This window comes from Lipotes vexillifer, unplaced genomic scaffold (genome assembly GCF_000442215.2).
Source record: "Lipotes vexillifer unplaced genomic scaffold, Lipotes_vexillifer_v1.1 scaffold342, whole genome shotgun sequence".
Classification (NCBI taxonomy): domain Eukaryota; kingdom Metazoa; phylum Chordata; class Mammalia; order Artiodactyla; family Lipotidae; genus Lipotes; species Lipotes vexillifer.
This window is the reverse complement of record NW_006786802.1, coordinates 2634371-2650205: the sequence shown is the minus strand read 5'-3', so window position 1 is coordinate 2650205 and position 15835 is coordinate 2634371. Positions and strand designations below refer to the sequence as shown.

The 15835-nt window shown below is 32.9% G+C and overlaps 1 protein-coding gene across 1 annotated transcript in view; it reads left to right on the top strand.

Annotated features, from left to right (window-relative positions):
• CHD9 (chromodomain helicase DNA binding protein 9) overlaps nucleotides 1-15835 on the top strand; it is a 218186-nt gene that overhangs the window by 99005 nt on the left and 103346 nt on the right. The window contains 1 exon segment of the mRNA XM_007459467.1: nucleotides 5686-6017. Coding sequence (XP_007459529.1) covers nucleotides 5686-6017 — 332 coding nt within the window.

Here is a 15835-nt window from a genome sequence, read left to right as displayed (position 1 = left end):
ACTCTTTCCTGATGCTCGTCTTACCATTTTTATAGTTTCTTTTTGTTTTCCTTCTTTAAATCCTCTTCATCTGCTAGCTCTTTAAAACTTTAAAAATGGTTCTCTTCTCTTATTCAGCATTGTCTCTCTAGGCAGTAAAACTCATTCTTGATCAAGGCCTGCTATCTCTATTCTGTTTTGTATTCTCTTCCGTTGCAAGTTGCATTCACCTAGTCCCCCAGGTCTGAAGCCTGAGAGTCATCTCTCCTGAGAAAAGTCGGAAGATTTTTTTTAGCTATAATACAGTTTTATATATGTTTTTGAAAATTCTTTGTTCTGTGTTTTATTATTACTAAGGAATTATATCTGTTTTATTATTTGAGACTTTTTATTCCTTCATATTGTTTTAAAAATGTGTGAAGTAGAACTTTAAATTTTTTATACTTTTCCCTAATAGTAGAACCTGTGCTCTATAGTAGATGTATGGTAGCCATGTGATCATTCTCCCCTTCTTTTTGAAAATTTATGATTTCCACTCAGGTCTACATACTGGTGATTCAAATTTTTAAATTATTTGTATGCAACTAAAATATTTGAAATGGATGAATTCCCCAGTGTGAGTGGGTAGGTTATGTGGGAAAATTATTCCACCAAGAGGAGGAAGAACTGAGTCCCCACTCCTGTTTTAACACCTCTAATTTCTTACTCAAATCTCTTTGCTTCTTTCTCTCATGAAGGAAGAGAGGAGTAACCATGGTATTAAAACTATCTAATTTTTAAGAGGTAGCATTCATACAGGTTAGGTACCACTCTTTGTCATTCTGTTATATTTCATTTCTTTAGTGCTAGTCTGAACCCACTAAATTTATATCATGACTTATTAGATCATGACCTATGGTTTGAAAAACACTCATATCATAAATCCTTGAGTTTCCCTAGTATTGAAATATGACATCCAGGGTCTTTCATATATTCTTCTAGTTGCTATCCAAATAATTGATATATCACATATGATACCATCTTTATGTTTTGCTATGACTTGTTTTTCTTATAAATATTTGGATATGTTATTAGTATATGTGTCTTCTTTTACTTTTTTTTTTTTTCTCATTTAGCATACAGGTCATTGGGGCGCAAGGCCTTTGCCTTTATGTATTTATTTTTTTTAAGATTTTTTTGATGTGGACCATTTTTAAAGTCTTCATTGAATTTGTTACAACATTGCTTCTGTTTTGTTTTGGTCTTTTGGCCATGAGGCATGTGGGATCTTAGCTCCTCGACCAGGGCTTGAACCTGCACCCCCTGCATTGGAAGGGGGAGTCTTAACCGCTGGGCTGCCTGGGAAGTCCCTGCCTTTATTTTAAAAGTTGAGTTTTGAAATTGTGACAAACCTACAGAGAAATCACAAATGAAATACAAAGAAATTCTTTTACTTTGTAAAAAATTGGAGAGTAGATTGCAAACTGGATGTTCCATCACCCCAAGTGACTTGATATATTTCCTACAGATAAAGATATTTTCCTACATCACTATAATGTAACCATAACAAGTGGGAAATTAATACAGCAGGAGCTGTTGGGACTGAGAGGAAGAAAACAAAACACAAGTAGATTGGACAGAATTTGTTGACTGCTTATGTAGGTGAAAAAGAGAAAAATTGTAACATTGAGAAAAGTTACTATTAACTACCCTTTTGTATGTTTGTGTCTGTGTGTAAATTGGGAAATCACCTACATTAAAAATGATTAGTTAACACCTCAGTGTTGATGTTCTGTGGGAATATAGATTTAAAATACTGTATCCTAAGAGTAGAAGAAATATTTGATCACAGAAATGTTCGATCACAAATATTTGATTGTCTACTGTTAAGATTTATTGTTAAATAATGGGGATTTTTGAATCAAGTAATGGAATCTATTGAAAAGCTTTAAGGAGAAGTGAGATATTTTGGAAATTATCCTAGTTTCTGTGGATAGTGTCAGTGAGTTAAGGGTATTCAAAGAAAACAGCAAGAGAATCCACATCTTATATTCCAGCCCTGACCTCTCCAAGGATCGAGTTCAAAATTTCCAGTTACTCAAACTTTTCATTTCAAACTCAGTGTGGAAAGAATTAAACTTATGCACACATACATACCCTTTCTCAACATTTCTTTTATCTCCTCCTGTACCAGTACTTGGTCTAGAAAGCAAGTATTGACTCTTCCTGCTCTTCAGCCCAAACCTACCCATATCTAGTTGATATCTACCTCTTGGAAAGGGCACTGAAAAAAACTAAATTTTGTTCTTGCTTCCTTACTAGTATCTCTGAGATTTTGAGAAAGTCATTTACTTTCTTTTGTGTTCAAATTAATCTCTGTAAGTTATGATATTTGAACCAAATATGGTATAATACAGTGGTTAAGAGCGTGGTTTCCATTATGAGGCTCTCTGCCTCTTAATCCCTACCCCATCTTTCAGTAGCCGTGTGATCTTGGGCAAGTTATTTCTCTATGCCTTAGTATCCTTAGCTATAAAATGAGGGTAACAGTAGTACATATCTCACAGGGTTGTTTTTAAGATTAATTGAGTTAATATACAGTTGACCCTTGAACAATGCAGGATTAGAGATTCATTGAAAGATCCAAGTATAATTTATAGTCAGTTTTCCATATATGTGATTCTTCCACATTTGTATTTCTTGATTCCTCCATATCTGTGGTTCCACACCCTTGGATGAAACCAACTGTGAATTATGTAGCACTGTAGTATTTATTATTGAAAGAAATCTGCATGTAAGTAGACCCACACAGTTTAAATCCATGTTGTTCATGTATATGTCATAATAGGAATAGTGCCTAGAACATAGTAGGGAATAAGTGTTAGCTATTATGATGATGATGATGATGATGATTTTAAAAACTTATGTGCTTAGGTCTGTTCTATCATTTTGCAGTTATGCTGTAAGAATATCTCTCCCATTTGTTACTCCTCTCCATTATCACTATTACCCTATTATTCAGGATTAAATTAATTATTACATGTAAAATGCTTAGAATAGTGCCTATCACCTAATAAGCACTTGGTAAGTGTTAGCCCTTATTATTGGTTATTATGATTTTTACATAGATAACCTCCAGGTCAGTAAGATCCTTTTCTTGCATTAGTGGTCCTATGCCTTTAATTTCCTCTCCTGTTCTTTAGATTGGTCTTTCTAGGACACTGTTTATATAATGTTGCTCCATTTTGAGACCTTTGATGCCTGAAAGGAAAAAACTAAAAACAGGTTCTTTAATACAGATATCAGATGACTTGCCAAGACCAATTTTTAAAAAATGGTATTAATGAAAGAGGTAAACGTGAATTTTGAGGCAGTGAAAATTTTGTTTTAGGTATTTAAGGTCATTGCTTACTAAAATAGTCTCTATTTTATAGATGAAAAGTATAGGTATATAATGATCAAATTCAGGAGGACTTGCTACTTATTTATTTTTAGCAAGGGACTAAAACTAAAATTTTATCTTAAAAACAACAGTTGAGTTGAAATAGAATGTGAGAAGTAAAGGTCAGGAATGTTTAGGAGTTTTTTTATGTTAGGAAAATAAATTAATGTATTTACTCAGGTTTAAGTAAGGCAATAATTTAACTATGGTTAGTTATTTTTTTATAGACAGCTCTTATGTGTTCATTTCAAAATCTTAAGCTTTTTGGAATTTAAATGAAAATAGCTTCATTTCTCAATTTTAAAAATGGCATTGTTAGCTTTTTGTTAGAAGAATAATAAGAAACCTTATCTAATTTCTTAAAGAGAAGTCACTTGTTATGGGTTCATTTGCATGACCTCCTCTTTAACCCTTTGCTCGTCTTCAGATGTGTTTATGTTTTAAATATTTTAGATTGTCATGGAGAAAAGTATTTTTCTCCGGTAGAAATTGCATTGGACTTTGTTTTTTAATATTGATAGCTATATAAAGCCATTTAACTACAGTTCTCATTTTCAGATGATTTTTTTAAATCAGGTTTTTGTGTATATTTTTTAAAACTTTACTACAGGAAATGGTAGCGTGAGAGTTAATGTGTTACATGGAGGGAAGAACAGTCCATTGGGGGTTAAATTGCAGAGTCTAATGGAATAATAACTGGTAGCACCATCTGCTGGCCTACTTCCTCAGAAGGAGTCAGTATTTTTAACGACATCTCTAATATTCATGCTGATGCATTTTGATGCTTTGTGCATTCATTTCTTTCTGTGCTTTGTTGGAATCTGGCTATCTGCTTACAGCTATTGAGGAAACTCAGCTTTTTAGGACGGGTTTACAGTCTTTTTCATATCTAAATAGAATGAACAGTGGATATAAACTTGCCAAGGCAGAAATGTGTTGATACATCACAATGTGTATTTGTGGAGGGTTGTGCATCTCTTGGTTGCAGCTTGCTAAATAGGCCATTTAGGAATCTTCTTTCAATGCTTTTTTCTTGAGCACTGCCTGGGGTGGTGAAAAAGCAGAGGGCAAGCCTTTGTCTGACGCCAAAAATGTCTTCAGTGAAGAGGCCAAGAGGAAGGGTAAGTGAAAGCCTGAATGAGTGGGAGGAGGAGGGGTTCTTTGGGCTAAAAGGCTAATGGGATTGAATAACCTTCCTTATTACTGGCTGCTGCTGCGGAGTCGTACTGCATCGCCATCTTGAGCTTGTTGCTGTTTTCTCGCGTCTTGGTTATTTGTTATAGCCTGTAGGCCTTAAGGTGGCATTTTAGTAAGCGATTCTAAGCCCTCCCTCCTTTCCCAGTGCTGTAGCACTGCTATGAAACCCTTGATGAGGCAGGTATAGAAAAGATATCCAGTGAAGCACACTGGAACCGGCATGAAAATGTGTTTGGAAATTCCTGGTGGTTTTTTCCCTTGCTGTAGTCAGAGGCATGTTTACGGGTAAGAACGTAACAAAACTGTGATCTAAGAATATGGGATGAATGCGTGTTTAAAGAGGATATTCTTTTTAAAATGCTGTTGATCTGCTTCCTGTGATATTGCTAAAATATTAATAATTTTAACGTAAAACTAGAACTTGTTTTTTTCCAGAATTGCTTGAGCAAAATATTATGATATAGAAAGAGAAAAAATATCCTCATTTAACTCTTTCACAGAAAAACTAAAACTTTCTCTAATTTTAAGTATGGGAATGTCTGTTGACTAACTACATTGCTGCATAGATTGCACATTAAAATGATTTAAATGAATTCAGGTTCTCATTCCAGTTTCTTATAAAGCAGAGAGGCTTTGTTTTTCTAAAAATCATAATAAACTATGGGGAGTAGTCATTGTAAATTAAAATTGTTATTTAAAATTTATTAATAATTTTCAGAGTTCCGGTGTGAAGAGGAAAGAAGAGACTTATTCCAAATACCCAGAATATTTACATGACTAAATTTGAATTAGCTATATTTATAGGACAAAATTTGAATCAACTAATCAAGAATGCTATGAAAATATCAATGAATCTATATTATCCTTCTTTAACTTTCACTTTTAAAAGCAGTAGTTGAGCTTTTTATTTTATACCTACACTAATTTCTAGATCAGCAAAATGTTTTAATTTTAAATTTGTTTGTAGCACTCATATATTTGCTTATGTATTTTACTTCTTAAAGTTTAATTCTAAATTTTTGGTTATTTATGTTAATTGTTTAAATGTACTTTGGTATGTTGTATAAAAATTATTTTGATTTCTCTAGCCTCCATCTTCCAAGAAGAGTGATGGTTCTGGGACATATACTAAGTTGCAGAATACCCAGGTGAGGATCATGTCTGAGAAGAAGCAGAGAAAAAAGGTGGAATCAGAAAGCAAGCAAGAAAAGGCTAATCGTATAATATCAGAGGCCATAGCAAAAGCAAAGGAGCGTGGGGAACGCAATATTCCACGAGTAATGAGCCCTGAAAACTTTCCTAGTGCTTCAGTTGAAGGAAAAGAGGAAAAGAAAGGTAGAAGGATGAAATCTAAGCCAAAGGACAAAGAGTGCAAAAAAACAAAAACTTGTTCTAAGTTAAAAGAGAAGACAAAAATTGGGTAAGTTGGTTAAGAATTAAATCTTCCTTTGAAGTTTTTGTAAAGTTCAGTCTGTCTAATCTACTTTTGATTTGCGTATGATGTGTTTATTCCCACTTTGGAGTTTTAAGTTGTTAGATACTGTGTGTATCTTACTGCCTTTTTGAATGAATTAGGTAATATTCCAGAATTTACTAAATTTTACTAGTCTATGAACATACTTTTTTGTATATTAATGTTAGTAAAAGGAATTTAAAATAGAACATTTTATATATAAAACAGGAAAAGGAAAAACAAAACAAAACCCATATTGCTGTGCCAGTTCCTAATGTACTTTCTTTATTAAAAAAAATGCCTTGAAATTTTTTATAAGATTTCTTTACCTCTTAGTTGTACTTCACTGGGCACCTTGTAGTTTGGAAACATGAAATATAATATTTTCTCATAAACCCACAACATTGAACTAAATGGAATGGCAAGAAAACTAAGACCATTTAAATCAACAATAAGCAGCTCTCGGCTCTTACAGACTTCCTCCCTTACAGTCTTTCTGATGTACTTTATGTAATAAAGAGGCCAGGTGAGGATTAATGCTCCAAGAGAATTATAAGGACAAAGAATTGCTTTAGAAGGGTATATTAATCCTAGGTATTTTTATTTGACTACATACCTAATACATTTTCAAAAAAAGAATATAATAAGTGTTATTATTTGTTTTATACATATGTTTGTTTTGCATGCAAGGGTAAAAATCTAAGGCCAACATAGTTTAGAATCGGTTTTGCAGGAATATTTGGTTATTTTTGAAGGCTTTATATGAAATTTTAGATAAAGTATTTAATCTGTTTTAGGAAAAATTCCCTTATTATAAAAATCTTCATTTGCTTACAAAATTATTTATATATTATACATATATTTAGAACTAACACAATTTTGTAAACAATTCACAGCATTTTCAATGCAACCACCAAACTGAGTTATATCATTAGGTCCTGATGCCTTTCAGTCCAAACCATTAAATAACATGGGCTCTCTTGCTATAATGGAGAAATAATTATTATTGATTTTGCATTTCATTTGCAGACAGCTAAGATAAAATTTGAAAGTTAGATTTCTGCTCCTTTTTTATTTAAACGTTTTGGTGTGAAAGTATCTTATTTTTTCAATATTTTGTCTAGTTTTAATTTAGGAAACCCCATATTTAATCCTTTAATGTATTAAAAGTTACTGTTATTAAAATTTTCCAGTTTTAACTTATACAGAGATACAGGCAGAGTAGTGGTACCATTTGAAAGGGTATTTTAAAATAATGCATAAAATAAGAGAAAATGGGTAGAGAACCCTCAAGAGTTAACAGTAAGTTTAACTTGATGGCGGGGGAGATAACTAGAGGCAAAAGATAACAGAAGTGAACCAGGTTCAAGGAAAAAACAATATATAAGGGGAAATTAGAAATAATTAAATTGTAATAGAGAAACATGGATTTTTGAAAAATGTGGATTAATATGTAGGGGATAGTAATACAGTAGAGTATCTGACGTATTCTGTGATATTTGTATTTTTGTTAAAATAGGTAGATTATTAACAAATTATTTTAATATTGCACAACATGATCAATTTAGTATTTGTTTTTAGAGATAGTATTCTTAAGAGGTGAGAATTGTATTGGAAACATATTTCCATGGGGAGGTATTAAGTAATTGACAGAAAAAAAACTTGTTGAGAGTGGATGACTTTTTGATAGAGGAATTTATAAGTTGCAGGCAAGTAAAAGTGAAGCTTGCCCATATATTATTAAGCTGTTGGAGTGAAACAGTTTCTTGATCGTCTTTATCAGACAACCAAAGATTATTATCATGTTGGAGGAAAAAGCATGGTTGGAAATGAAATTCATATACAGTCTAGAGTTCTATATTGGTCACTTGAAATATTTCATTACTGTGCTTTCCAATAAGCCACTACATTTTATAATTTTGAATTTACCATTTTTAATTTTTCTGCGAAGAAGCATCATTTAAATATTAAGTTTACTTGCATCATTTTTTTTTTTTTTTCGCGGTATGCGGGCCTCTCACTGTTGTGGCCTCTCCCGTTGCGGAGCACAGGCTCCGGACGCACAGGCTCAGCGGCCATGGCTCACAGGCCCAGCCGCTCCGCGGCATGTGGGATCCTCCCAGACCGGGGCACGAACCTGTGTCCCCTGCATCGGCAGGCAGACTCTCAACCACTGCGCCACCAGGGAAGCCCAACTTGCATCATTTTAATTAATAATATTTCATGATGTATTAAATGTTTTCTTGTAAAGATTTTGTTTTTCTATGAGTTTTAGAAGAATTGAACTTTTGCTAATATCAGATGATTTATATCAGATAAAATTAAAGAGAGTGTGTGTTGGAACTTAACCATGAGCAATGTGAAATATAAATTTCAAAAGTAACTAGATTTGTAGACAATAAGTTATGGTTGATATATAGTCAGAGTTGGTGTTTATTTAATCCACATATGTGATGTGATATAATCTAGGAATACTAATCTGAAGAAAACCAATACTGCCTTGCCTCTGCTTGCTAGTGTGCTTGAAACCTTTTCAGTTTTTCTGTCACTTTCATAGATTAATTTTTTTTAATACAAGGAATAGAGTGTCCTTTTCAGAGACTTTAATATAGTCTCATTTAATCTTTACAACAATTCTGTGAGTTAAATTGGGCGTGCAATATGATAATGTGGTTAAGTTCTTTGACTTTGGAACCAGTTGCACTTATTCAAATTCCCCCTTTGTCACAAGCAGTGTGACCTTGGACAAATACTTAACCTCTCCAAGTTTTAGTTTCCTCAGACATAAAATGAGGATAATGATAGTGCTTGCCTTATAGTGTTATTTTGAGGATGAAATGATTTAATAACACTTAAAGCATATAGAACAATACCTGTTAATAATGTTAGCCATTATTTTCTGAAAATATAAATAACATATAGCTATTTAAGGAAAAAGCCAAGGCCAGGAGCCATGCCCCTTCCTTCAAGCCTAAACTCTCACCTATCTGCCTAGATTCTCTTTCCATTAAGGCCTGTTCCTAATAAGATGAATTTAAAAATCAAGCAGACAAATGAAAACAAACAGTTGCTACCTGGTAAGAAGGATAATAGGTTAACCTATTAATGTTGTTGTTGTTGTTTTTATATGAGAATGCCTCTGTTTATCAGGTTAGCTAGAGTAGCATTTAGGACAGGTAAATTTTGTTTTGAAATATGCTTGGAGTTTGAAAGGAATTACATGGTTATGTGGAAGAGTGTAAGTTGAAATGGAAATGGCCGGTATAAAATGAAGAGTGAGGTAGGACTGGAAACAACCTTCTTCTATTTTGATGTTTTTCATGGTCTTGGCAGTCAGGTTCTAACAAACTGCCTTTCAAGTAGAAGAGCAGGTATTTCTTTAATAATAGTCAGTACATAATAGATGCTCCATGAATGGGAGGGAGTGAATTTTATGGAATGAATGAATGAATGGAAGATTAAATATTAAATGATGCCAAATGGTTGTGTTTGATTTGTTAAATCAAGATTAGAAGTGGCAAGCTAATCCTTCATTAAATCACAGGGACAAAACTAATGGTTTAGTAATAGTAGAGAGTTAAATTCTAAAATAAATTCATTCTAAGACTTCTGGTAGAATTTTCTTATTCGGCTCTCTTCGGTTTTAGATTATGTAATAAAATATCACATGATTTGATTGAAGCATTTTTAGATTTATGTTTTATAACTGACATTTAAACTATGTTTCCATGTTGTCAGTTATAATTTACTTCTTGCATTAGATTATCAGACTGACAAGTAGAATGCCTTTGACACTTTAAAATGCTCTTGTGGCCCTGTAAATTTAATCAGTAAAGGTACTTCATGATTAAAAGTAAAAAAATACTTTTTTGTATTATTCATAATTATTCTTTCTGTTTGCTACAAGAATGGGAGTTATCAGGTGCTAGAAGTAGCTTTTCTCTTTAGTTAAAGCAGAAAACATCTAAGTTAGGAAATATCAAATCAAGTTGGAATTAAGGGTGTCATGTTATAAAGAAAAACAGTAAGACATTAATTTAGATCTGGAACTTATATTGTGCCCTTCTTTGCGATAGTCATTCTGAACCCCCAAGAAGGAAGAAGCAAAATAACATTTATTGATTACTTACCATTATGTGTATACATAGATATGTACATGTGTATTTTTAAACAAAACGAACATGTATGTCCACATGTATGTCTAGGGAGAGACACATCTAAATAATAATGTAAGGGAAAAATTATGTGAACAAAGTCTGAAGGGAAAATAAGATGAATCATCAGAAATTGGGAATAATCCCTTTATAGTCCATGTTAATAAAGTAACAGATGAGACCCTGATTGCAAGTATTCAAAATAATAAGAAGTTAGTATCTGTTTGGATAAAATATAAATGTATTAATTAATTGTTTTTGGCATATGATAAAAAAGCACTTTGAAAAATATATGGTATAAATTTATTATATATATTTTAATTATTAATCATGCCATTAGTAGTCTCTATGTAAGTTCTATAATTTTTAAATGCCAAGAAGATAAAATGTTTTATTGATTTCACTCCTTACATCTAAACCTAAAGTCAGTGAAAATCTGAAACATATTCATCTGCAGAAAGAATTGATATATACATTATGTATTATTATGAATTTAATTAAGATTTACAGGTCCATTTTTAAGATGTATACCTTTACATAAGATGTATTAGTAAGGTTTATCATTAGCAAATGATGTGCTGTTATTTCATTGAATCTAAAATGTCATTGATTATAAGACACACCATTATTTTATATGTCAGTAAGAAAGAAAAAAAATATTGCCAGTTAAAACTACGGCATATCTTTGTTTATTAGATGAATGTTTGTTTCATAGATGTTAACATGTGGGTAAAATGTGTATCTTAGGACACTGAAGTAAAGTATTTGATTTTAATGTTCCTATTTTGTCAGTATTTTCAAGCATAAATGTCATTTTCTTTTTTAAAAAAGAAGAAATAAGTTTTTTAAAGAATAAAAATTAAACTGTGCTGATAAATATACTGCCTATGATTAATACACTTAGCTAATACTTCACCTTAGTGGCTATATGAAACAACTCAGTGAATTAAACTTTTTGAAAAAAATGATGTCCAGTCTTAAACAGGAAGTGATTGATTGATTTTACTTTATTTTATTTTATTTTTTGGCTGTGCCACCCGGCATGCGGGATCTTAGTTCCCCGATCAGGGACTGAACCCGTGCCCCCTGCAGTGGAAGCACAGGAGACCTAACCACTGGACCACCAGGGAATTCGCTAAACAGGAAGTGATTTATAATCCAAGTTACCAAAAATTTACAATACAATGCTGCTTTCACAAATTTAAGGATTAACTAAAATAAAGAACCACTTTAAAACTTGTTTTTTCCAGATGAGTTTAAGCTAGAGTCTTGAATCGAACTTTAAACTAGAGTGATTGCATCAAGTTAAATGTGTTTCTTCTTCTAAAAAAAAATACACACATATATATTTGATGGCTTTAAAAATAACCCCAGTGCCTTCCACTGGGCTTGCAAAGAGAAAAAAAATTATAATGTAAAATAGTATTTTTGCTTGTTTCCTTTACTTATGATGAATTGGATGTATTAATTACAACAAATGGACTAATTGGATAAGATTCATTGTTTGTCCAGCTATTGCAATGAGAGAATCTACAGGGGGCAACTGCAGATTGACCCTGTAGAATGCAGCTTGTTACACAGCCTCCATGAGTAACATGTGGGCAGGATTTAGATGAGGGCATAAATTGCATCTGAAAATCAAATATAAATGTCAAGTATAAACACTGAAGTTTTCTAGTGCCTGTACTTGTCAAATTAATTAACATTTCAAATTTATACTTATACTTAGTTTGAAATTGCCCTTGTTTGTCTGAAATAAGTTATGTTTTAATATTTAGTTCATTTATATGCCTGAATGTTGCTGCAGTTCGCTAACATTGATAACAGATCCCTTTCATATTTTAAAAAACAAAACTTGCATAAAGCCTTTATTATTAATACAGTCTATATTATTTTGTTGCTTTACTCTGTGATATTTCTAATAGCAAACGATCAATTTATTTGTAGAATGTACGTATAATGAAATTTTATTTTAGTTTAATATAGTAAACTCCTTATAATTCATGATGGAAGAATGGAATGCTCTTTGGTAATTGGGTATTTTACTGAGCTGAAATTATCTTATTTCTTCTACTTTTGGATCATCTGATTTCTTTCAGATAACATTTATGACTGTCAGTTGTCATTGTAGAGGCAATAGAAATTTCTGGTTGTTCAAAAGTCAGTAAACTTTAACCTTAATGATTCTCTAAAGATAATGTAGTTTCATAATTCTCTTTATTCATTAAACTATATTTATTGATATTAAATATCTATTGACTGGTTGAAGTACAGTGTCATTTTATTTTAAAATCAATAAGATATGTTGGAAATAGTAGAGTAGGAGTAAAGAGACCTTTATTGTCTTTTACTGGACTTGTGATTTTGGCAGTCTGTTCTTTCAGGGCTAAAGTTTCCCTATTAGTTTGGTGGGACCAATGTCTGCCTCGCCTGTGAGGATCAACAATATTATAGACAAAAGCACTTTGAAATTTTACGTGTTCTATAAGTATGAATAGTTTTATTATCCTAAATATTTGTTCCTAGAGTTTTCTTCACTAATTATTTTGAGCCAGTGGTTCCCAAACCTGGTGAGAATTTTTTTACAGTCTGATGGGGATCCCACTTACTAGATCAGAATTCTGGAGTTGGAACCTACAAATCTGGGGTTTTGTTTTGTTTTGTTAGTTTCTATTTTGAACTAGTCTCACACTTGCAAAAATAGGTCAGAGTTCCCTTAGGCTCTTCACCCAGCTTCCTCAAATGTTAAATGTAACTTAAGCACAATGATCAAAATCAGGAAGTAAACACTTACACAATTCTGTTAACTGATTTACAGACCTCTTGCAAATTGTGTCAGTTGTTCCATTTTTGGGAGCTAGGATCCAGTTAAGGATCCTACATTTCATTTTGTTGTCATATCTCCTTACACTCCTCCATTTTGGAATAATTCTTCAGTCTTTGTCTTTAATGACACTTTCAACTTTGAAGCATACTAGCCAGTTATTCTGTAGAATGTCTCTCAATTTGAGTTTGTCTTATGTTTCTCATCTGGAATCTGTATTTTTAACAAACAAGCTTCTAATGAAGCCTGCCTCACAGATTTAGGAATTACTGATCAATACCAACCAAATGTTTGTTCTTCCTTGTAGTTTCACTTATATACCATTTTAGAACATATAATAAACTGATATGACTTCATTGTTTCCAAGAATCAATGTTCTATGTAAGTAACCATAGTATGTGTATATGTATGTATGTGTGTGTGTGTGTGTCTAGATACATTGTTTTTTTTTAACTCAGAATTATGTCAGTCAAGAATGACTTCAAGTTTTAGAATCAACTTTTTTCTTACAATGGATGCGCCTTTTTTGAACAGAATGGGCATATGTAAATATTTTGGATTTCAGAAGTTTAGTAGGAAACTATTACATTTGAAATAGCTCTTACAGAGTTACAATTTGAAAAATATTTTTGCATGGGTTAAGGATAGTTAATGAGTTTATGCCTGTAGGAAAATATTGGAAAAAAATGCAGAATATATGAAAAATAAGATTTGAGGTCTTTTTTAAAAATTTATTTATTTTTGGTTGCGTTGGGTCTTCGTTGCTGCGTGCGGGCTTTCTCTAGTTGTGGCGAGCGAGTGCTACTCTTCGTTGCAGTGCACGGGCTTCCCATTGTGGTGGCTTCTCTTGTTGCGGAGCACGGGCTCTAGGCAGGCGGGCTTCAGTAGTTGTGGCACACAAGCTTAGTTGCTCCACAGCATGTGGGCTTTAGAGCACAGGCTCAGTAGTTGTGGCACACAGGCTTAGTTGCTCCACAGCATGTGGGATCTTCCCGGACCAGGGCTCGAACCCATGTCCCCTGCATTAGCAGGCAGATTCTTAACTACTGCGCCACCAGGGAAGTCCCTCTTTTTTTGTTTTAAGTACAGTCTTCAAATAATATAATGAAGGTTTATCTAAGGTATTATAGGAAACGTTTATATCTAACCTACCCACCTCTCCCAAAAAGAATGAGTGTTTAAGATTGCTTTGGTAGAACCTAGTATTTAGGCAATGTTTATTTATAAAAATATTGTTTAAGCAGCTTAGTCCACTGTCCTTAGAGAGTTTTCATTTAATTACTTTATGCTACTAGAAAGGAAAAGTACAACCTCTTCATAGTCATAAATACAAAAAATTAAATATCTCTGCTCCTGATTTCATTGAAGTTTTATTCAGTGGGATTTGAGTCTTGAAGCAGCCACACAGATACCATATCACAATATGTATACAGAATTTATTTAGCTTACCAGACACTGAGAATATTCCTTTTTAATCAGTATATTGATGGGTATTAACAAACCTTGATCTGTATTTCATAGGGAAATTGTTATCTACGTAACTGAACTTTCCTGTCACTAGTGTTATTCTCATCTACAAACTAGTCTAAAATATGCATTTAGGTTTGGAGATGGGTAGCAAATGGGGGAGTGCATGAAAACTGTTTCTACCAGTCAGTTTACTTTGAGTTATCCCTTACCTTGCCACTGAAAACCATCTGCACAAGTACTTTAGGTTATATTAAATAACCACAAGTAGCATAATGGTTACCCTAAGGAGGAGGTTGTTACTTGAAGAGAAAGCATGACAGGAGGCTTCTGGGAAACCAGTAATGTCTTGTTTCTTGATCTAGGATCTGGCTATATATTTATGTTCAGTTTGAGAAAATTCACTGAGCTGTATGTACTCTTTTGATGTGTGCACGTTTCTGAATTTACATTATACTGTAATATTAGTACACTATTAGTTTTAGGAAAAGTGAGGGATTGCATTTGGTGCCATTTTGAGATTTTAATGTCTGTGAGATATCCATACTGATGTGTCCAATAAACAGTTGGTTTATTGAATGAATATGAAGTTTGGGGAATGGTCTGAACTGGAGATATGAGATTTGAGAATCTTCAGCTTCTAAGTGGTTGCTAAGAATAGATTAAATTAAATTTCCCGGAATAGTATATAGAGAGGGAAGAAGGCTGAAGACAGAAATTTGAGAAATATCAAAGTTTAAGGGACTGGCAGAACAAACTGAATCTTGCTGAAAATCAACATACTAAGAGAGGAAGAGCCAAAGGAGTTTAGTGAGAACCAGAAGAATGTTGTGTCTTGAATCCAAGGGTGCAGATAAAGAAAAAGTGATTAGTTATGTGTTGGTAGATAAAATTTTTAGAATTGCCGTCGGATTTGGCATTACAGGGGTCATTTGTGGCCTTAGACATTAGGAGTTCAGAAACATATTAGGAGTTTAGTGAGGCATATTTAATTTCTATTTCAATTCTTACTGTGGTATGACTTTAAACAAGTAATTTAATTTCTCTAAGCCTCAGTTTCCTCTTCTTATAAAATTTGCCTGTCAGAGTTGTATGACCATGAAGTGAGAGAACACATGTAAAACCAGCAGAGGCTGACCCAGTAAACCCTGAATAAATGGAAGCTATGAATATGAAAAGTAGTTTTAAGACTTCAGATTATAGTGGGTTGAAGAATGAAAGAAACAGTATAGATGACTTCTTTGAGAACTGTGGATAAGGAGGAGGACCATCATGTGGTATCTAATAGTAGATATGACCTCAAGGGAGATTTTTATTTTAGGAGGGAAACCAGGGTAAAG